At 34.8% G+C, this 23,512-nt stretch overlaps 1 protein-coding gene across 5 annotated transcripts in view; it reads right to left on the bottom strand.

The window, feature by feature from the left end:
- The window catches only part of LOC129002185 (PHD finger protein 20-like), a 105,563-nt gene that overhangs the window by 37,819 nt on the left and 44,232 nt on the right, over window positions 1–23,512 (bottom strand). For all 5 annotated transcript variants that reach the window (XM_054429807.1, XM_054429806.1, XM_054429809.1 and 2 more), the window contains 5 exons: window positions 11,826–11,926; window positions 10,982–11,076; window positions 8,477–8,613; window positions 1,162–1,390; window positions 12–144 (listed from right to left, as the gene is read on the bottom strand). In XM_054429807.1, the coding sequence (XP_054285782.1) occupies window positions 12–144; window positions 1,162–1,390; window positions 8,477–8,613; window positions 10,982–11,076; window positions 11,826–11,926 (695 nt within the window). The remainder of the gene's footprint in view (window positions 1–11; window positions 145–1,161; window positions 1,391–8,476; window positions 8,614–10,981; window positions 11,077–11,825; window positions 11,927–23,512) is intronic.

Genomic DNA, 23,512 nt, shown 5'->3' with positions numbered 1-23,512 from the left:
GGTAGGCCTACCTTCACTATCCTTGATCTGCACAGGAACGACTCCCTCAGGTATCTCCATGTCCCATCTGTCAGGGTCCTCTTCAGGCGTGTGTCTGTTGCGGTACTGGTACTGCCTGTGCTCACTGTTGTCTAGCGACACTTTCTGTGGCAACATACACACATTATGGTCTATAACATATTGTCAACAAATTGTTTGAAAAGCGATAGAGTTTAGCTAGTTTACTTGAGAAAATAAGAGTCCAAGAGCTAATAGAAAAAAAATATAAACGCAGAAAAGGGTACAAATCTACGATTGTGTATCTAGCCCTTGAGCTTATCATTTTCACAGGTGAAATAGTAGAACATGGTAGAACTTTATCCATTTAAAAAACTGCAAATATTATGTAATGTGACCTTTTATTGAGGTCTAGGTCTACAGTGTAAGTATCAGGTAAACAGTGGAATTCTACCTTAACTCAAAATTAATCAGTCATTTAATTCTTCTTTAAATATTTACATTGCTTAGTGTTTTCCAGAGTTATAAAAATGAAATACAAAATAGTTTTGTAAAATATTGTGTAAATGCATTTTTTATATTTTAATTACATAATAAAATTTCCCTCAGAAAACCAATCGTTCCGCTGATGCAAACTAAAATTGGGACCTAGCCTGTTCAGACTAGTTGAAATGCAATAAAATTGCATCAAAAAATAAAACAATGTATTTTATGACTTTAAACGGTCATTTATTGCTCCGCGATCTTGATAACACCGTGATGGCAAAAATATTGGTGATAATCTAAAACGATCACAGCAACCAACATCCATGAACAACTCCCACAGTCACATTCTTCTTACAAGAAGATGACCTTATTAAAGAAATAACGGAAACACTGTTAAAGTCAATCAGCCATAGCCTATTGGCAATTATGCCTTTAAAAATTTATGTAAAATTTAAAGACTTTTTCCCAGTGATGAAAATTCACTTAAGATTTTCAGTTTCTTGGATGATTGGACACAATTCTATTTTAAATAAAAATACAGTGACCTATTTTCCTTAACAGGTGGTTTGGATTAGCTGGACCTTCAGATTGTTGGAGTAATACTCGGATCCGCCTAGGTTTATTGCTCCTATTGAGAATGTTAATCACTTTTTAACAATCGCAAAATATTGTTTTAACCTTTTTCCGCCTCCGTCTCCTCTTTGGTTCAGAGTCCCCGGTGGGTTCTAGGTCAGACTCGTTTTCACCCTCATCCCATCCTTCGTTGTCATCACCCTCGCTCTCATCTGAATGCATACTGGGTCGGCCGCGCAGCACCACCCTGAATGTCTCCTTATGCTTGGACAGCGGAATACGAGTCGGCGACGGCGATGCAGATCTTGGCATACTTTCCTCTGAGTGGTCCAGTCTAGAGATAAAATGGAAAATTAATTAAATCAGTAAAATAAGAATGTTTTCAGACTTCAATTGTGCACATCCATACTCTCACGCCCATGCACCTATGGGGGGAAAATAGGTTTATTACAAAATACTATGTCAAACTGTTGGGTTTAAATGTTTAAATGTGTTTGTGTTATTGTGCTTCGTTTGAACTTTTCCACCAAACTTACTTATCTTCGTCTAGCGCCTAACTTTAGTACCCGGATCAAAAACCAGGCTTGGGAGCTCGCGCCTAAGTTGTAATGGTCGTAGAACAAGTATAGTCGGGACTAAGTCACGGCGCGGCTAGAAGATGGACAGGGAATCGCAGGGAATTTAGGTTTTGACATTGGCAACGGCCACTGCAGAACACGTTACTGTTGACAACAACGGTAGGCTATATCAATGGTGGCTAATTAGTAGACTATGGTGTAATTTTCCGTGTTGTACCATTGCAAAAATTTAGTTTTGTAAGATTGTTGTTTTACATCTCAATGACTAAAGAACCATAATTCTTTATACTGTATTAAATTCTTTTAAGATCTATCTTTATTTTCACTTTACGTTTAAAAAATATTTAATCAGTTGTAATTTTGTACTTAAAATCCAGTACGAAAATCCATTATGTTTATGGATATATTTTGATCAAAATTGGAAAATTCATTTATCTTACTAATATTTTAAATCTGAAAGTTTGTTAGTTTCAGTTTGTGAGTTTGTGTGTTTGTGTGTTGTTCAATCACGCATAAACTACTGAACGGATTGGGCTGAAATTGGGCATGATGATAGCTCACATTCTCGATTAACATTTAGGCATATTGTTATCCTTTCGGGCTCCGCCCTAATGGCTCTGTAGTTCCCCATGTTAACCTTTTTTGAGTACTTATATTTAAATGGAATTAAAGAATCTTAACAGCTGGTTCAAATAAACAATTTGATTCTGTGATGTTCAATAGCATTAAAAAGTTAATAGGTTCGCCAACAGGGTGCAGCACTATTACTTTTTAAAATTATGAAAACAGCTAATTTGCAACCAAAAGGTGAGTGAGCGTAGCGAACAAGCTAAACCTGAAGGCAAGTGAGCGCAGCGAACGAGCTCCAACCTAAAGGTGAGTAAGCCTAGCAAACGAACTTCAACCAGGACGTGATTGAGCGATACGAATGAGCTCATCTTAAAAATGAACGAGCATTTGACATAAAACCACATTAGGATAGGACGACGTCTGTCGGGTCAAAAAGTTCTGGTACACAATGAGAACTTTTTTCTATGGTTTATGTACAGTGGTAGAACATTAGGGTAGATGTGTGCTACACCTTATAAATTAAAAGACCAAATTTTCTTAAACCGCGTCCTCTCCCATAACTGTAATAAGCATTTTATACATGCTAACCCCATACAAAGGACGGGTACTCTGCTAGTTTTATATAAATCTGTAAATATTTTGGTAAAAACACACTTTATTACCCTCCCCGTATCAGCATACCTACACGTAGTTGGTTGTAGGTACTTGTTAAACCTAAAGCTATTTAAATAAATTTAATTGAAAGTCCTATCAGGTTAATGGAAATTCGCTTAGTCTGCAGGTTTTCTATGGCTGGGTTATTGATATATATATTTTCTTATACTCCAAATAATCTTGGTACTCCATTTTGATGTAACTAGCACTTGGTCAATGATACTACACTCAACTCAATCACAACGCAATTAAAGGAAAACGATTATGACTGTGAGCTATTTGCAGTTTTTTATGTTTTATTTAATAATATCTCTTCACTCTATCGTAGGGGGTGAGTATGCTGTTGCTAATTTTTTCCTAGTTAATAAAATATTTATTATTAAGGTACAGGTGCTTGTAACCAAACTCTCAGTTGAAAGAAATTCTACGGTCCATATTTTTATTGCAGTTAACAGTAAAAACAAAAACCAAATAATCTTTTGTAAAATTTAGCTTCCTGCAAGATTTTTGTTTCATTATGAACAACATATACCTAAAAAAAACATTTATCAAATATACTTTAAGGATAATGTTATTGTTCGGAATTTAATAACTGACAAATAACATATGTTTAGTATTCATTTGTTTATGTTGTTTTTGTAAATATTTACTTTTGGTTTTATAAAGATAGTTAATACCAAACTATGACTTTTAATTTATAATCATGGCGCAGTCGTAAAGTTTAAATAGAAGAAGAGAAAGTAAAGTTTAAATATTATGGAGTTCAACAAACCAGATCCACTAAACCTATCGGAGGGAAACATTTCAGACAAATTTAAACAGTTTAAGGAAGAAATCGACATTTACTTTATTGCAACAAAAACAACGAAAGAAAGTAAGGAAATTCAATTAGCCAGACTGAAAAATCTACTGGGGACAGATGGTTTGAAATTGTACAACTCAATAAAAGATGAGTCTGTGGTTGAAACTGTTGAAAACGTGATAAAGACATTGGAAAAACACTGTGTACCAAAACAAAATATGACCATGAGCATTCATCTTTTATTTTCAAGGAAACAACTACCTCATGAAAATTTTGACTCGTTTTACGCAGACCTCAGAAATCTAATAAGATGTTGCAAGTTTGAAGGACAGGAAGAAAAAATATTGAGAGCACTTATAATTCTAGGAGTGAATAATAAAGAGTTGCAGGAAAAACTACTAAGAGAAGATACAAGTTTTGATAGAGTAATCAACTTCTGTAAAGCATCTGAACTTGCAGAGAAAAATGTGCGACTTGTCAATAATAAAGGTAAAACAGATCAAAACAGTTTTGAAGTTGACACGGTCGTGAATTCTAAATTTACAGATGGACAGGGCATGAGTGCAATACGACGTTTTAATCAGCAGCAGCAGCAGGGGTATAACACGTCACAAGGAGGTTACAACAGACAGGTAGGCAAAACTAATAATTGTTATAGATGTGGTGGTATCCATCATGGAATGTGTCCTCCAATAGGAAGAATCTGTAAAAAATGTGGTAAGCCAAACCACTTTGCTAGTGTTTGCCGAAATAATAATAAATTCCTTGGTTCAAAACAATGTAATAATTTGCAAAATGTTTGTGATAACAGCATGTCAGTTGAAGACAATCATGAATCAGACATTAATAGCCTTTGTGTGGTTGATAGCATAAAAAATAAAAACGCTTGGTATAAGACTCTTCTGGTAGAAGGCAAAGAAATAAAATTCAAACTTGACAGTGGGGCAGATGTCAATGTATTGCCATTTCGCTATTTAAGAAATCTAAACTTGCCTAGTAAATTGAAGCCTTGTAACACCACATTGCAGTCATTTGGGGGGTTTTCCATTAAGCCTTGTGGTGTAATCGATGTTCAAATTGAAACCGATCAAAAGATTGATGTAGTTAGTTTTTTAATTGTAAAAAATGAAAACACAGTACCTATTTTAGGACTTGAAACATGTATTAAATTTAACCTACTAAAACGAATTGACAGTGTCAGAAATGCAAATGGTGGTAATACCGACCTAGAGAAAGAGAAGTTAAAAATCTTTGAGGAAAATAAAGATGTTTTTGAAGGATTAGGCTGTTTCCCGGATAAATGTAAAATCAAAATAAAAGAGGGCGCACAACCCACAATTAGTACTGCAAGGAGGCTACCTCTAAAAATTAAAGATAAGTTTAAAGAGACCTTGGACTCTCTTGTGAAAAGAGGCATCATACAACCTGTTGAAGAACCAGTAAATTGGGTAAGTAATGTTGTTGTGGTGGAAAAGCCCAATGGGTCCTTAAGAATTTGCATTGATCCAATAGAGTTAAATAAAAATATTGTGCAAGAGAAGTTCACAATTCCAACTTTGAATGAAATTTCTCCTATGCTAAACAACAAAACTCATTTCTCCATCTTAGATTTAAAGGATGGGTTTTATCATGTACGCTTAGACGAGGAATCAAGTAATCTTTGTTCTTTTGCAACTGTATTTGGAACATATAAATTTCTGAGAGCTCCTTTTGGTCTGTCTTGTATGCCTGAAATGTTTCAAAGGCTTGTAAGTAAATACTTTGGTGATATACCAGGGGTGTCAGTTTATTTCGACGATCTTTGCATAGCAAGCAGATCTAAAGAAGAAAATGATGAAATTCTTGAACAAGTGTTTGAGCGGGCTCGAAAGTACAATATCAAATTTAACTTAAGCAAGTTTCAGTACTGTAAAAGTGAAGTAAAATACTTAGGGGTAAAATTTTCAAAAGAAGGGATGTCACCTGATCCTGACAAAATAGATTCAATCAAAAAATTAGTCAATCCAACTAACAAAACTGAACTGCAGAGAATGCTCGGAATGATAAATTATTTAAGAAGTTTCATTCCAAATGTGTCTGAATTAACTGCTCCATTAAGAGAACTTCTAAAAAAGAATGTAGTTTGGAATTGGACTCAGAGTCATTCAAAAGTACTTGAAGATTTAAAAACAATTATCTGTAGTTCTCAGGTTCTCGCACCTTTTGATCCAGATATACCTGTGGAAATCCAATGTGATGCATCAAAGGATGCTATTGGCTTTTGTATGCTTCAGAATGGTAAGCCTGTACATTTTGGGTCCAGATCAATGAACAATACTGAGCAAGACTATGCACAGATAGAGAAAGAACAACTGGCAATTTGTTTTGCTGTAAAAAAACTGCACACTTATATATATGGTCTTCAGGATGTAGTAGTTTTTACAGATCACTTACCACTTGTGTCAATAGCAGTAAAACCACTTGGGAAAATTGTAAATAACAGACTAAAGAGATTGAAACTAAAACTAATTGATTACCAGCTGAAAGTAAAATACTTACCAGGAAGATATATGTACATTGCCGACTTCATGTCAAGATGTGGAATAAAAACTAACGAACCCAAAGATGTTCTAATGGATGATTTCGTTCACACTGTGGAAGTTCACGAAATAACTGAAGACGAACCTAGACTAAAACTTTTTCAATCCAAAACTAAGTCAGATAATATTTTGACCTCGGTAAGTGAGTATCTACATAACTGTTGACCGGATCCAAAAGTACTTGAGGGTGAGATAAAACATTTTTTTAATATCAGACAAGACCTGCAGGTTAATGATGATTTAATTTATTATGGCGAAAGATTAGTTGTACCCAAAAGTTTGCGAAAGTTTGTATTAGATACTCTACATGAAACTCATTTAGGATCCTCTAAAATCAACAAAAAAATGAAACAATTGTTTTACTGGCCAGGTATGACTTCTGATGTAATAAATGTAGTGTCAACATGTAAAATTTTTCAAAAATTTGGGAAATCAAAAACCAGAAGTCCAATGATGAATCATATTCCAAACATTCCATTCAGCAAAATTGCAGTTGATATTGCAGAATTTCAACGAAGTTATTATCTAGTAATTGTGGACTATTACTCTCGGTGGATTGAGGCTCTGAAGATAAGTTCAAAAAGTAGTTCAGTTATTATTTCTAAGCTTAAAGAAGTATTTTCTAGATTTGGGATACCTAGAACACTGATTGCTGATAATATGCCTTTCAACAGTATCGAGTTTAAGCAGTTTTCTCAGGAATGGAATGTAACAATCATAACAACAAGTCCATACTATCCCCAATCAAATGGATTAGTGGAAAAATCTGTCGGAATAGTGAAAGAAATGTTAAAAAAATGTCAAGAAACAAAACAAGATCTGCAGTTATACTTATTAAACTACAGAAACAGCCCAATATCTAACCTTGAAGTTTCTCCAGCTCAGCTTCTTAACAGCAGACACTTAAGAAGTAAAATTCCAATGAGAGAAGAACTATTAAAACCCAAACTTGTTGAGGACAGCATCTATGAAAAAATGATAGAAACTCAGAAAGCACAAAAGTCACATTATGATAGAAAGTCTTTAAACCGTGAAGATAGCTTTACTGAAGGGCAGGAAGTATGGGTTCAAGATGTATTCAATAAAACATGGGATGAAGGAGTAATAGAGAAGAAACTTCAACAGCCCAGATCTTATTTAGTTTCTATTAAAGACAAGGGTATAAGGAGAAGAAATAATAGATTTATAAAAAAAAGATGATTAGGACTCCAAGCTCAAGGGGAAGATGACAAATAACATATGTTTAGTATTCATTTGTTTATGTTGTTTTTGTAAATATTTACTTTTGGTTTTATAAAGATAGTTAATACCAAACTATGACTTTTAATTTATAATCAATAACAAATTCCAATATAACATTCTTTTAGTTAATATGTAAACAATTGACTTGCTAATGAGGTAATACCGGCAGGATGTGGACTTAAACCTGCCCCCGGGCAGGACTAAAGTTGCTGACTAAACTCACTAATTTTTATGACGAAAATATATATCTCTTAGTCCCGAAATTGGTCTCCCAAACCCACCAAGACTATCTCTTAAGCTGGCGCCTAAGTCTGCTAGACTCCCAAACCAACAATATTTAGGCGCAAGATTATCCCTGCACAAGTTAGGCGGGCGCCTAACTGATCCCGAGCTCACAAACCCGTTTTCTAGGCGGCAGCTTAAAATACCGGAAATATCCGGTTTTAGTCGTGGACTAGCGCTAATACCGAGCTCCCATTCCGCCTCTTAGTCTAGTAGGCTATACAAACGAGAGTTGAACAAAATTTTTATCTACACATGCCAAAGTCCCCCAGGGAACAAAATATTGTATTGTTTGGCAGGTATCTGTGTGTGTGTGTGTGTGTTGGTCTGTATGTGGAACTTATCAAAGCAAAGCAAGGGGTGAGCCGTTACAATACAAGAATGAACTGTACTGATAAATATTTGGGACAAACATCACTATAGTGTAGTTCATACTCCCTTGTGTTATTGGTTTGACCACTGACTCATAACCTCATTTATCAATCCCCTGCTGAATTAAACAATCAACAAATAGATTGACAACTTAAGAGCTGTACCATACACTGTACAGCAACGCCTGTTGCAATATGAAAAACAGTAGGAATCAAATGAAATTAAATAACATGGTATTGAACTTAAGTTTGTTTCTCAATGTTACTAATCCAATAGCAGTGTATAACCGTTAATGCAACTGTATGCTTATTCTTTACTGGTTTTAAAGTTAACAAGTTTACCTCTGCTTTTTCTGAGGTCGCAAAGCTTCGTAGACGTCCAGTCTCCGTTTCTTCAGTCGCCTTTCTTCTTTCGGCCCCAAATTTGGGTCTAATGGATCAGCACCCATGGGAGGGGCTGGCTCTTTTGGGGGCGGCAACTACAACATCATTTTAAAAATTTATTGAGGTTCATATTTGATACATTGGCATAAATATTTTTTGGTAATTTATAATACCTAAATCAAATTCCAAGTTGGGATAATGTTTGTAACAGACATAAAAACAAAATGATTTTATTGTCAAATTAAATGTTGATTTAATAACTAACTTTGTAACATCCAATTCAGATATTAAAGTGACAGGTTATGGTTGTTTCTATGTGTTTAGTTGTGATATGACACAATAACTGTCAAGAGTCTGATGTCGACGGGAGTTGTGTCCCAGTGTTCATTTTTAGCAAATTTCCCATATATGGAATAAGCTATTACCGTAGGTCTCTTGGTAAAACCTAGACCCGGGACCGGGACCGATTTACTTTTTTGCTTTGAGGTCCCCCAGAGACCAAAAACACCATCTGTTCAAATTCATATCTATATCTATAAAAGAGGAACTATGTATGTGTGTATATATATATATGTGTGTATGTATATACGTTATGGACTCAGAAACCGCTCGACAGATTGTAATGAAACTTTCAGGCATTATTAAGCATCTTTCAAGGATGGTTCGAGTGAAGTTTGGTGCAGATCTGTCAAAAGGGCTCTGCCCCAGAGGGTTTTAAGTGGACCAATGTCAGACTTTTTGATCTACAATGTTTACAAATAAATATAATTTAAAAGCAGATGTTTACTTTCACCAACTGTTTTGTAGGTTTGAATAGTTACAACATTCTGTATTAGCATTAGTCATGATTTGAAATAGTGCCACAGTGTTTCTACAGAGTGTAGCACAGAAAACTATTTTACTTTTGAATAAGTCCAAATGTATTAAACCCAATTGCAGCACACCTGTGCACTTAACAACGTTTAAATTCTCCAATGTTAAATATTAAAACATAAAAACCTTTATCAAAGTATTATAAACAATAAAAGGGATGACTTTTTAAAATTTATGACAACAGCTAATTTGCAACCAAAAGGTGAGTGAGCGTAGCGAACGAACATCAACCTGGAGGCGAGTTAGCGTAGCGAACGAGCTAACCTGAAAACAAGTGAGCGCAGCGAATGAGCTCCAACCTAAAGGTGAGTGAGCGTAGCGAACGAACTTCAACCGGGACGTGATTGAGCCATGCGAATACTTATGAAGTTAAACGGGGCAAAGCCCGTGGGTACAGCTAGTATATATATATATATATATATATATTTATTTATACAGGGTGATTACAAATTAAATAGACGGTTTGTATTTAAGTAATACTAGTGGCTTGCAGGGACATAACAAATTATTGTAATATTCAAACAAACTCAGAATCAAATTATCTAACTTATGTGTCAGGATAGTTATCCCAGTTCAACATGTCCTTTGTGCAAAAGTTTGTGGTTTGTCTTTCTTTGCTTTTGTTAATGTTATTTTCAATAAATAATTTGAATGACTCCCAAGGTTTAACTCAGCTAAAGGCAGCAAACATGTTTTTTTTTACTTCATACAAAGTATTGATTAAACTCTACTATAAATCTCAAATATAAATGTTAGTAAATTTACAAAAAAAAGTGTAGAATAAATCTTTAACATATGAGTTTTCCATTTAATCTTGAATCGTTTACTATTTAGTCAATAGGGTTATTTCATGCTTTTTTAAGAGTTTGGCGGCCTCTGCATTTGCCAGTCCACATAGACTAACTGCTCGTGCATGGGTCTTATACAGCAAAGCAAGGGGTGAGCCGGTACAGTACGAAGGTGAACTCATCGATATACAACTACCGTGATCTGTACTGATAACATGTTTACGGCAGTGACCAGGATCCGAATCCGACATAGCTGGCTTGGGCCCGAAGCAATGATGACAGATTCATTGCCCGAAGTCAGTGACGCTACCGACTAAGCCACCGACTCACACACATTCCTTCAACAAAACAATAACCTTCAAATTAGAAGAAAAAACTTTATTTTTTTCAGCCATTCTAAGTAATCATTTCCGCGATCGCGGCAACACCCGCGAGCATATTTTGTAGTTTCGGCGACACCGGTAGGCCCTAATCGTTTCACGGGGTCGTGGTAATATTAGCGGTAGTCTTTCGGTTAACCGACTATTTCGATGACCAGGATCGGATTCACGGAGGTTTGGGTTTATTCCTGGAGTTTTCCAGGATATTTCAAGGTAAGATAAAATTCCCGAAGGTTTCCTGTATTTCCCGGAGAGTAGAGACCATATTTACTGAATAAGATTAGCTGGTCCTTAAGACAGAATCATTAATATAAGGATACAAGAGCTATCAGAACAAAATTCTCACCACATTTGTTTTGTTTAATATCTGCAAATCACTTGTAAAACATTACTATATTAAGAAAACTCAACCAAAAGCATACCTTAATGTTTTTTAGATCTTCTTCAGTAGCCTTGTACAACTTACAGCCTCGCAAAATTTTGGCATAACCATCACTAAACAGAACTTCGTACTTATCTGAAACAGTTGTTAAGAAATAGAATAGCTGAAATTACAAGTACGAAAATTATGGTTGATAGGTTTGGTATTTAAAATCTTGTATGCAAATTGTCTGCCGTAAAACTAAGATTTCAATCAAGACAAATCAACCAACAAAGGTTACAAGAGTGCATTTTATTTTGCAACGATACTGGAGACAGTACATCAATTTTAAGTACAAAAATGCATGCTTTGAAGAGCTCTGACTCACAAAGTAATTTCATACAATATTAATAACAAGATTTTATTTTGTTTATTTATGTGGACTATTTCCTTTGGCAAAATCAGAAGAAATTTTTAAGTCATACATATTTTAAGACCTAGTTGATGTCCTTGATCAAAGCTGATTCTTTTTCCCTAGGGAAGCATTGAATTACTTTATTCCCGAAATGCACATAAAAAACACCTGTTTTCACTGCAGGACAACAAAAATGTGTTAATGTCATTGGATAATGGATAACTATGATTTTGGTGTGCTATTGTTGATATTTATCTTGATTACATTCTAGTCATACTTATTGCTAACATTAACGTAGTTTGAATGAGCAACAAAGTTTTGGTTTAAAGTGAAATATCGTGCTACAACTCAAATTTTTGGGAATTGATTTTTTAATGCAGATTCTCAGTTAGTCGCAGACAAGCCTTTCTAGGTTACTGTAACTTATGTTAAAGAGTGTCAAAAAGTATATTATATTTGAATAGATAAAATATAAATCATATGAACTAACCGTTGGGCAAAACTTTCTTAACAGTGGCTGGATACTTTTCGTTATACGCCCAAACTGCTAGCACCTTTTCATTCACCGTAAACACCTTCTTGGAGGAATTACTGAAAACAAAGACCATAACATTTCAGTTATCTGTACTATTGTACTTAAAGTTTACAACATTCATAAACCACTGGGGACCTCCATACTTAAAAATAACTTATTTCTCATACAAGAAAACTATTACAAACTTATAAAACTAATCCAAACTTACTATTGTAGCCTATATAGTTTTTACCATTGGGAGGGATGATGTTTTTTTTAACAAACCTTTTTTTTATTGGCAACATTATTTTACAACAGAACATTGATTAACCGAACGCAGAATTTTTTTTGAATGTTGTTTAATTGAAATACAAAAGGCTGTATCAAAGGATAAATTACTTTTTCCTACAGTCACCTGACAAAGTGGGCTTCCTTGCACTGCAATGATTATAGCATGCAAAGTAGTTCATTGATGGATTTACTTACTTTTGCTGCACTCATTTTACTTTTGCCGCACTTATTTATTTTGCCGCACTCCAGTATTCCAACCAAACAAGAGAAAACAGTGTGCTTTTATTGGGCACGTGATATGTTTACAATTGAAGTTAGCAACACTTCAAGATACTACGACTACGATCAGATGGTGCAGCGTTTCCCATTTCTTTCAACGCTTGGATTTAACCTAACCTAAAAACGTGTTGTATGTGTTTTGAAAGATTAATTATTAGCTTAATAGTAACTGTAGGAAAATTGTAATTTGTAACCAGGTGTAAAGTGCCTTTGCTGCACTTGAGAAACATTCCACACTTGCCTGCAGCTCGTGCGTAAACATTTCTCTCATGTGCAGCAAAGTGCTACTTCTCACACTAGTTACACAAATAAATTATTGGTTGTTAAAGAAATCCTATCAAACAAAACGAATCAGAGTTTATTAAAAAGTCTAACATTTTAGATGTAATACTCAACTTAAAGTACAAATACATAGCTTTTATTGGCAAAAGTAGTATTGACATGCTTGAAAAAAATTATAAAAATCAGAACAGTTTATTGCATATTGTGAGAGCAAATGGATTTTCTTAATTAATTGATTTTTCAACTAGAACACAGAATCTACTCAATCTACCATAGACAATATTTTTACAAATTTGGAACCTTACAATTACAGAAACAGGCATCAACACTCAGTTGTCTGACCATGATGGTCAGATGCTGGTAATTGTAAATTCTGTGCCAAAAAATTCTTCCCAAAATTTTACAACAGTAATTTTATTTTGAGTACAAAAGAAAATTTTTGGACTCACATATACCAGTGTAAAAACTTACTTCAATGTGAGTCACAGACATACCTTTATGCCTCTCCAGTGGAAAATAAATATAATAAATTTTATGAATCAAATCGTTTATTGAGCCAGAATTAACAATAATATATACAAGTTCCATTGGCTAGGTCATCATTAAATAAAAGTTGGCTTACATACCTAAGAACTATTTACAGAAGTCTTATACAATGCTTACAAATAATACAGTTATTACTTTAACATATGTTTTCTTAAACCTCTGTCAAGACAGCATACACAACAACCTAACTTTGATAGCAATTAGTTAAAAGCAGAAAAATCAAAAATTGTTACCTTAGCCAATCAGCCCAAGAGGTAAAATGTAAAACTTTATATAAAAAGTTAGAAAATTAAAACGTTCAGGTCAAAATTGAAGTATTTTAAAAAGCAATACTGTATTACAAAACAACAATACAAACATACAATGCAAATAGAACCTCTTGGGTTATTATAAATTCAGAAGTGGCTATAGGATCTAAGAATGTACAAAACGTTAATTTAAAAGTAGGTAATAAGTTAAATTCTGACCCTGTATTTATTTGTAACAGTTTTATTGAATATTTTCAAATATAACTAGTTGTTTAATTTCTAATGTCTAATTTTGAACAGATGTCAGGGAATGAGATAAGCAAGAAATATTTCAGTTTAGTACCTAATAAGTTTAGATTCAGCTTTGTTGAGCTTTGATGAGAAAGAAATATATAGAATTATTAATAGTCTAAAAAACTATTTTAGTATAGGCTATGATGAGGTTCCTGTGGTTCTTCTGGAAAAAGAATACATTTTTACTAAAACCAATCACTCACTTAGTTAATTATTCTTTGATATCAGGTATATTTACTGATAAGTTCAAAATCAAAACCACTTTTTAATATGAGAGACAGGCAAATGGTGTCAAATTATCAACCTATAGCTTTGTTAGTCTCTAAGATTTGTAAAAAATGTAATTCATAATCAATTGGTAACATTTTTTGAAAATAACAAAAACTGTTTGACAACACTATCAACAAAGGTTTCGCAGTGGTAAGTCGGTTATAACTGCTGCCACTCATTTTATTTTATTGAATCAGCCATTGATAGTTTGGATGGTAAATTTAAGGTTGCGGGTTTGTTCTTAGACCTGCAAAAAACATTTGATTCAATATCACATGATATATTAATTTCAAGGCTTAGTAACTTGGGTATAGAGGCGTTGCTTTGAATTTGCGTAACCCTTTGAGGTCGAATGGCAAGTATAGGTCGCCACCCACCATTTTCCCGACTGCTCAAAAATCACGACCTATACTAACAAAAAAAATTCAAAAAAGTTTATCTTTGCGGTCAAAAATGGCGAGAATAAGTCACCAGGCACCATTTTCCCGACCACTCGAATAGCTAACTATACTCGCTGAAAAATGGGAAAAAAATTCAACCTCAAAGGGTTCTCTCACAAAAAATATTTTGTTGAAATTATTCCATATCAATAAATTATTAGTCCATAAAATTCCATATCAATCTTTCACCACTGAATATGGGGTTCCGCAGGGATCCATTCTGAGTTCTCTTTGATTTATTATTTACTAGCTTTTGTACTTTGTACTACTCCCCCAATGCTTTTCGAAACATAATTCAACCTTAATGGCCTTTATAGAAACGTTTTTGGCTTTTAAATCTGTTACGTTAACCGCCAGTTTGGTTTTGATTAATTTCAAATCTTGTGTGGGCTGATATGAGAACAACTTACCAAATTTTCTAATAACATTTTCACATACATGATTTTCCTTATCTCTCTTTTTTACACAATATTTTTTCTTTATTTTTGACATTTTAAATTTCAATCTTGAATAATTAAATTTAAATAAACAATTTGTTTAGGTCAATCTTCTTCAAATTAAATCACAAATCCTTCCATCTTCACTTACAATAAATCATTAGCAACACTGACATCAGCTGTCATATACTTTAGAAATATTTTTGTGGCTTTACAATAGACTTTTGAAATATTAAAGAAACGGTATACTATAAAAAGTTGTAAATTATTTGCTCCTAGATGATCAAATATGTCTCAGAATATTAAGAAAGGGCATCACTTGAGTACAGTTAAGGGCTAAAGTTTCGGAACAGTGGTGATATCCGTCGTCATTGAACCAAACTTAATTTACTTTATTTACAACTAAACATATGGACATAGTTTGAAATAGTTCTTAAGGTTAATCACATGCTGCAGGACTTATTACTTCCAGAGCAAAGTCGGAATTATTTATATTTGTATTTTAACGTCTTTTTATGAAGTCTGTATCATTACTACTATAAAGTATTTCCTAGCAAAACAACAAATTGTTTGCAATAGTTATATTGATTTCCCTTAGGTAGTATTTTACTAAATTATCACATAGTTTTCGTTACAGTTCGGTATAAAGAAGTCAATGTTTAAAAGTGCTTAATCGCAATGCATTTACCCATTACTTTACCATTTTATCACGTAATTTAAAATTTTAGACCGCCGTGGTGTTACATCTAACCTTGGACAAGTTTAATGTTAACATGGCGATGCCTTATATTTTAAGCAAGAAAATATTGGCTGAGTAAGTTACATTTTTTACCCTTTGTTGCCATAAAGGAAAGGTTCATTTACCTCATTTATCACCATACTTTCAGGAAAAACGGACCGTTTACTGTGATATTCGACTTATTGGAAACTTCCAATCTAAAAACAGGGCTGCAAGGCCTAGATCCGGAAATTATATTTGGATAAAATTTGTTAATTAAATTACAACTTTGCCATGGTCAGCTTCGAAGCTCATTTAGAAGAGTACTACGAATCGGATCTACAATTTCAAGATCCATGACATGTTTTTGGGGAGAAAACCATTGAAATAAATAGGATAGCTCAGTGGGTAAAACACTTTTACAATGCAGTGACTTTCGAAAATCGCTGCAAGTTCTTCCACATTCATCACAGACCACTATTGTAGACAGCTGTGTAAAACCATTCAAGCAGTGGTCAAGCATAAAGAAATTCAAATTAACAACAAACAAGCATGCTTTACAAGTTGAAGTGGACTTTGTAATTTCTCCCAGAAACTTAGTGATGTGTCTTTATACCTATTTACAATGATCTTGGTCCACATATTATTGAGTTTCCAGATCGAATAATTGGAAGAAGTTTAGTAATTCAGGAAACATATGGTGACAAAAGTTATCAATACATCGTTAAGATGTATTGATAACTTTTGTTTTCCTACTTTATTCTTTTATTACAAGTTGGAGTTTTGCTCTATTTAGAGCAACATGTTATCTAGGTAAGTAGTAATACCAATAAGGATTTAATTTTGAATGAAATAATACAGAAAACTTTATTTTTTATATATTTAGTTTAGTAAATATTATTTAATTTACAAACGAAATTGAGCATTATAGACAGTAGACAAAATTAATATGATTATTAAAACATCAAGTACTAAAAAATGTAATGGTAAATACAGTACAGTATATGTTTCATTGCATCTCTGATTCTACTCTACAAAAAAACTACAATGAACAACACAATATATACAAAACCAGTACTTTTAATCAGTTCTCAGTTCCATAGTCCATTGCCATTTTCATTCACACTTGCCATTAAGTAAACATAGTTACGGATATTTCATTGATTTTAAAAAACAAAATAATAGTGTGTACAGCAACAGTTATAGTATTTATTTTTATTTCCATACAGTAATCATTGCCATTGTTTTGGAATAAATAATCTATGACAAAGTTCAATCTTGACAGTTTTTTTTTTTGGTGTGTGTGTTTTGGAAACAGTAGCATCAGTTAAAAACAGATTTGAAATAGTTTAAGTTCATGAAATAGAGCTGGTTGGAAAGAAACGTGACATTTTACAAGAAATCAAGGCAGTTCTCATAAATTGCACATTTTTTAATAAATAAAACCAAATACGCCGGTACAAAATTCTTTAACAAACTTCCAAAGGAAATACAAGCAGAAGTAACAATCAAAAATTTAATAGCAAGCTTAAAAAATTCTCATTAACAGACCTATTTTTTCATTTGATGAACTGTAGTTTACTTGTATGTTTTATATTTGTATATTTCATTATACTGTAAGTTTTATCATTTAGGAAATGTGACACTATTCATGTATATATTCCTAATGTACTTGATGAGGTTTTGGTCATACTGTGAGGTAGGGGTTTGTGTGACATTGACAGGTAGTGAGCTTAGGTTGAATGGTAAGGATTAGTTTGATAGGTTTTATATGTTAAACGATAGAGGAGAGGGAAGATCAGTCAGAAAGAGGTTGTGGGATAAAGGAATGAACATGATAGTTGGAGTCTAGGTACCAATCAGGCGTTGTAGCCCTATTGTTGTTGTTGACTGCCCTATTGGATGTCTGATTTATTTTCTCTTCTAGTTACTTGCTGACTTTTTTAATGACTGGCACTTCAAGTTTGATTGGGCAGCTGATTTCTTCATCCGCAAGGAAGTCAACCGCCACTTCTGACCCATCGGCAATTACGTACGCCTCTTCATCTTCTGCATCTACTAGACCATGTGGATTTACCTCCGGTCGTCTCTCTTCATCGGGTATCCTCTCAAGTCCTTCTTTGTAGAGGGAGACTTCTTTTTTTATATCCAGCCACACTGCATGGAGAGATTTCTCTTCCATTTTGATGATGTATTCTTGAAAGGACTTCAGTCTCTCCTTCCCCATCTTACCCTCAATATATGTCAGGTGGCTACGCAACACTAGCAATTGGCTGTAGCTGTATGGTTTTTGTTGGACACTATGGTTGTTGTTCACAAGCTTCTTGAAGTTTATCCCATCTGGATTTAGAGTTGAAAGTCCAGTAGTGGTGAAGCCACTGGTAATAGCCTTCTTGCTGACGCCTTCTTGAAGACATTTGTTCAATAGAGGAGCAAAGTCTTCTTTTTTAATCTTCGATACGCCAGTCTCAAGCCGCCATTGCTCCACAGTTTTCTTCCAAGCCGACTCAAATGGATGGATTGGCTGCAGAATATGGGTCAAGTTTGGGTAGAGTGAAATTAACTCGATCCCATTCTCAAAGCAGAACTCACTTAGATGAAGTGTTGGGTGGGAGGTGTGCCCATCTAAGAAAAGGACGACAGGTCGGGGAATGTTATTCGCCAGTAGCCATGGGTGGAAAATATTGGTTATAAACTCAAAAAATGTCTCCCTCGTCATCCAGCCATTTTCTGATTTTCCAATGCCCCAGGTGCTTGGTACCTGTTGGACAATACTGGACGGGACTCTTTCGTACGAATATATAATCATTGGTGGTGCCAAGTCACCTGCAGCATTCGCTGTGAAAAGTACTGAGAGGCCTTCCTTTTCATTGTTTCCAGTGTTGGTGTACAACTGCTTCTGGCCTTCCCTTATGCATACTTTTTTGCCTTTAGGGCATAGGAAGAATGCGGTTTCATCACAGTTGAACACTCTCCTGGGGTCATCAAAGATATTCATAAGATTCTTCCCCTCTAGATATTCCCTGATTTCGTAAAACCATTCCCTGATGTTTCCTTCCGTGGCATTTGCCCTGGTGGTTGTGAGGGCTTGTGACACCCTGGCAGAAATTTCAGGATGTCTTTGGGTGAATAGAGCAAACCATTTATCCCCAGGGCCACTCTTGGAAAAAGGATTTTCTCGCTTCAAATTCTGCATTAATTTCTGGACGCTGGTGAGAAGCTGGTCCTTGGTGATGGGGAAACCAGCACGTCCAATCATGATTACCCAGTCGACAATAACTTGCTCTTCTTCGGGAGTCAAAATAGTTGGACGTCCCATCTTGCACGAAGTGGCATACTTTCCACTGATCTTATCCCCCAAAGTCTGCCTGGGAATGCAGAACTTCTTTGAAGCAGCAGACACCGGCATTCCATCTTGCACTGCTGCGATGGCCGCTTCCAAAGTCTCCTGGGAGTAAACTCTCCTGGGCCTTTTCGGTGTACGCATTCTCGTGGGCTTTTTCGGTGCAGGTATTCTACAAAAAAGAAACACAACTTGGAGGAGATTTTTGGCAAAAAAAAACTGTGACACAATAAGTTATTGATGATAGTCTTGAAAACGCAGTTATAAATACATTTGAATAAAAACCAATCAATAAACTAACTTACAGACTTCAGAAATTGCATTATCAGCTCTAAACAACATTACTCAAATTGTTAAATATATATTTATTTAAAGTTCAGTTGTAAAACATTTGGTCGGAACAAAAACTCCGTGAAAAAATCACAGAGTTTAGCAGAAGCATTGAAAGGTTCATTCTCATCCATGGATGACAAGAAACTGAAACTGACAGTAGATAAAAATTGCCTTTTGCCTTTAGTTATCATACCTCCTGTTTATCAAAGATAAATTTTACTACTCCTACATTCAGAACACTCGGGGGGAGGCACGAACTAAAGCACTAGCACATAGTTATGTGTGGTGGCCTAAAATGGACCAAGACATTCAAAGCTTTTGTTTCCAAATGCAACATATGTCAGTATACTAGAACGTCAATACAGGTTGTACCATTGCAGCAATGGTCTCGGCCATGTCACAAAAAACTGGCAACAACTACATTTAGATTTTGCTTATTTTAAAGGAAATTATTTTTGATTCTAGTGGATAGGCCTAGCCATTCAAAATGGGTCAAAATTTTCCTGCTGTCAACCACAACATCATTTAAGACTATTGAGAAACTGAGAGCTTGTTTCGCCGCTTTTGGCCTACCTCATACAATCAACACAGATGGTGGGTCACAGTTGATAAGTCAGGAATTCAATGAATTTTTAATGGAATACATCATGTTTTGTCATCACCATATCATCTGGCCTCTAAAGGTTTAGCAGAAAGAATGGTCCAAACAGCAAAGGAAGTGTTTCTGAAACAGATGTTATATGATGCGACTAACCAACCTTATCGAACACTACAGCATAGGATTGAAAGCTTTGTGTTTACCCTATGAGAATACTCCACATTCAACTACCGGCCTTTCAACATCAGAGATGTTTTTGAAAACCAAACCTAGAACCATCTTTGCTTAAACTTCATCCATCAGGAGAAATGGAATGAAGTGGCTATTGATTAAATCTCATGCAGATTCCTCCAGGGGTAAATCAAGAATTTTTGTGGAAGGAGAAGCAGTGTTAGGCATGAACAAGTTAATTGGCTGCCGGGAGTGGTTACAAAAATAGTTAGGCCTAGCTCAGTAACATACTTAGTAAAGGTGGAAGGAAGGACAAGGTTGTTCATGCCTACCATTTAAAACTAAAGGAAACATCAGACTGTGGTGAAGAAGTCAGATATTTAGGGTTAAGTAGGCCAGTTGACCACAAATGCTCAATATCCTATGAAATATTCACTAAAAGGTGTTCCACCAGATTCACACAGAACTTCTAAGGATAATAAGATGCAGGAAGACATTAATACAGGCTTATTAAACTAGGCTAATTAAACTTAGCAAAATTTACAGGCAAAATCAAAACAGTTTTAGTAGAAAAAGCATATTACACTCTTGAGGAATTTTTCAACGACTCCTGGTAACAGACACCCAATCTCTCATCAACCTCTCCTAACATAAACAGTTCCACCATGCAGTAGCTTTGTAGGGGTAACTTACTGGCTAAATCCTAGGTTTTTTATATACCTATTTAGATTTACTTATTTATTAGAAACCTTGACAATGTACCTGTCTGTGTATTACATTTGTAATAACTCTAACAGATGTTATGTGCAATAAAGAATTGTCATTTGTCAGGTAAGACTCCACCAAGCAAGGATCTGAGTCCTGGGCGCTCCAAACGTGTTAGTAGAGCACCTCAAAAACTGGACTTGTAACAAAATGTGGTGCACCTCCCTACTAAAAAGCATGCCGGTACCTATATATATATTTTTTTTATTGTTGGAATTTAAATAAGCGGGGAGGAGATATTATGAATTTAAGATAAATGGACATCAACATTTTGTGTATATAAATTTACAATCTATTTAATTGGCCTAGTTAGTCCAAAAGCTGGACTGGAAAAGGACTGGAAACTAAAAAGTGATTGTTGCAATGGACTGAGCGGAAGGATATGAATTAATCGCCAAAACCAGTTTCCTCCCCTTGCACAGTCTCAAAGCCCCCCCTCCATGAGCGCAACCTTTTTGTCACCCACATACCCCTCCACCACAATAAACCTTTCCCCCAGCGTGGATGTTTTGACAACAGGTTTATGAACGAGATCACCAATTTTTATTGTTACAGAATCAGCTTTCAGTATTATAACTCATTTGCAAATTACAAATAGGAAACCCCATCACATTAGAGTATTCAAGGACACATGTATTATCATAAATTATAATTACTTATTTTAATATAAATCACAAGCATTCATTACAGCACGCAGCAACTATTGGTATATATTAACATCAAAATAATTATAACTATTTAAACAAAATAAAATAACAAATTTTGTGGACATCAAATTTTTATAAACACAATGTTAAACATTTTATTCTACAACTAGCTGTGTGCCCGTTCTACGCACGGGGATCTTATAGTGGTCGGTTGAAACCTTCCTATATCAAGAACAGCAATTGGTTTGCATATTTTCAGATATGCTGGCCAAACTATTATATATAAACAAATACAGTATCTGACGGTTTCAAGTAAAAAAATGTGTAGTAGATCTATGAGGGGTACACTTCCATATCTGTTGGCACAAACAACCAAATGAGTAATATTGATTATTCGATTGTTTAATTCGATATATCGTTTGGTTAGTTAGGTTATGTTAACCTTACCTAACTAACCAAACTATATATAGTTAAAATACTATACTTCAACCTCGCCATTAAACATTCAGGTTGGAAATTTCACTATCAAAGGTGCTCTTGTCCTGTCCGTACAGAACACTGAGTAATATGCGCTACCAACTTATAAATAATTGTTTAGGCCTACGAACCCAAGAGATGGGCAATTGGTCTATTGGCTGTATGGTCCAGCAAGCAGTACATAGCGTTGAGAAGACACATTGGAAAAGCGATTTGAGCATAACCCGTAAACCTCTTTTACAATCACCCACTGCAGTTGTCACTTACACTTTACACCACCACCATTGAAGTGCCCTCAATGAGTTGAAACCTCTTATGTAAGCTATTGGTAACGCTTATGTAAAAAATGTAAGTTTCCCAGCCAAATACAACACTGATTCAAGGTCTTTTTCCCGGTTATCAAAACTCAAAAAAAATTTTATACACAAAGAATCTCTATCTTTATTTACGGTTACCCTACACATTATTGCACTTGCGATTAATTAAATCCGTTATGTAAAGAAAAACCACAGGAAAAACGGTTTTAATCTAACTTGGTTTGGATTTGCTTTTGAAACGTGATCGGAAATGATTGCGGTATTTGTAAACAACATTCAATGTAAACATATCAGTGACAGCTAGAGAAAAATAATCTTGATCCGAACAGCTGTTCGCTATTTCATAGATGATTATGTGATAAACATTGGGAGAAAACTTGACAAAAATTGCACAAAATTGGGTTTTTAAACGTCCGTAAGTTTATTTACAAAGTAGTGAGGCCATAATAGCTAAAGACACTCTCCCCAATCCAGTGAATACATTAAAATGATTCGGATCTTGATAGGTACTCTCATTTTTCAGGAGAAGGCCGTGTAAAATGGCTCTTGGACCGTGACAGACGGAAGACAGACAGAAATTGAGATGAGACTTATTTCAGCTTCTTTAATGTATAAAACGTAAAAATAACCTAAAAACTTATGATTCTGAGCAATGTACAGACAAAACTCTAATTTTATTTATATAGATATACAGATGGGAAGGTTTTAGAGAGGAAATCATAAGGAAAGGAAGGGTATGGGATTGAACTAAAATAATTGTAGGAAAACTTAAAGTAGAAAAGTCGTCAACCACAGAGAGAAGCATTAGATGAATCTGAAAAATTAAACAAACAAGGAACAACGACGCGACGATATAATTGTTTCCGGCCTTATTGTGTTGTCCACTGCTTTTGCACACGTGACCACTTTTTGTTGCTAACTTATCTTTCATCCGTCCCAAAATAGAATTCCTGAAATAGTTTGTTGATAGAACAAACACTTATTAAATATAAATCTTCCATCTTTCAAGCGTATTCTCGTGATTATTATTATCAGATAGAATAATATCGTTGCCAAATGTAATAGTTCCTCCTTTGCATTACCCAATAGTGTCAAAAACAAAAGTTCCCGTGTCTCGGATAAAATTCACGAATATTTCCCGGGGACAAAGACAATGTTTACAGTTCCCGATTTTCCCAGAATCCCTATTCGGTGGAAACCCTGCTTT

This window comes from Macrosteles quadrilineatus, unplaced genomic scaffold, assembly GCF_028750875.1.
Source record: "Macrosteles quadrilineatus isolate MER2022 unplaced genomic scaffold, UCM_ALF_1.0 Scaffold_9__3_contigs__length_116548681, whole genome shotgun sequence".
Taxonomy (NCBI): Eukaryota; Metazoa; Arthropoda; class Insecta; order Hemiptera; family Cicadellidae; genus Macrosteles; species Macrosteles quadrilineatus.
This window is presented reverse-complemented; position numbering and strand designations above follow the sequence as displayed.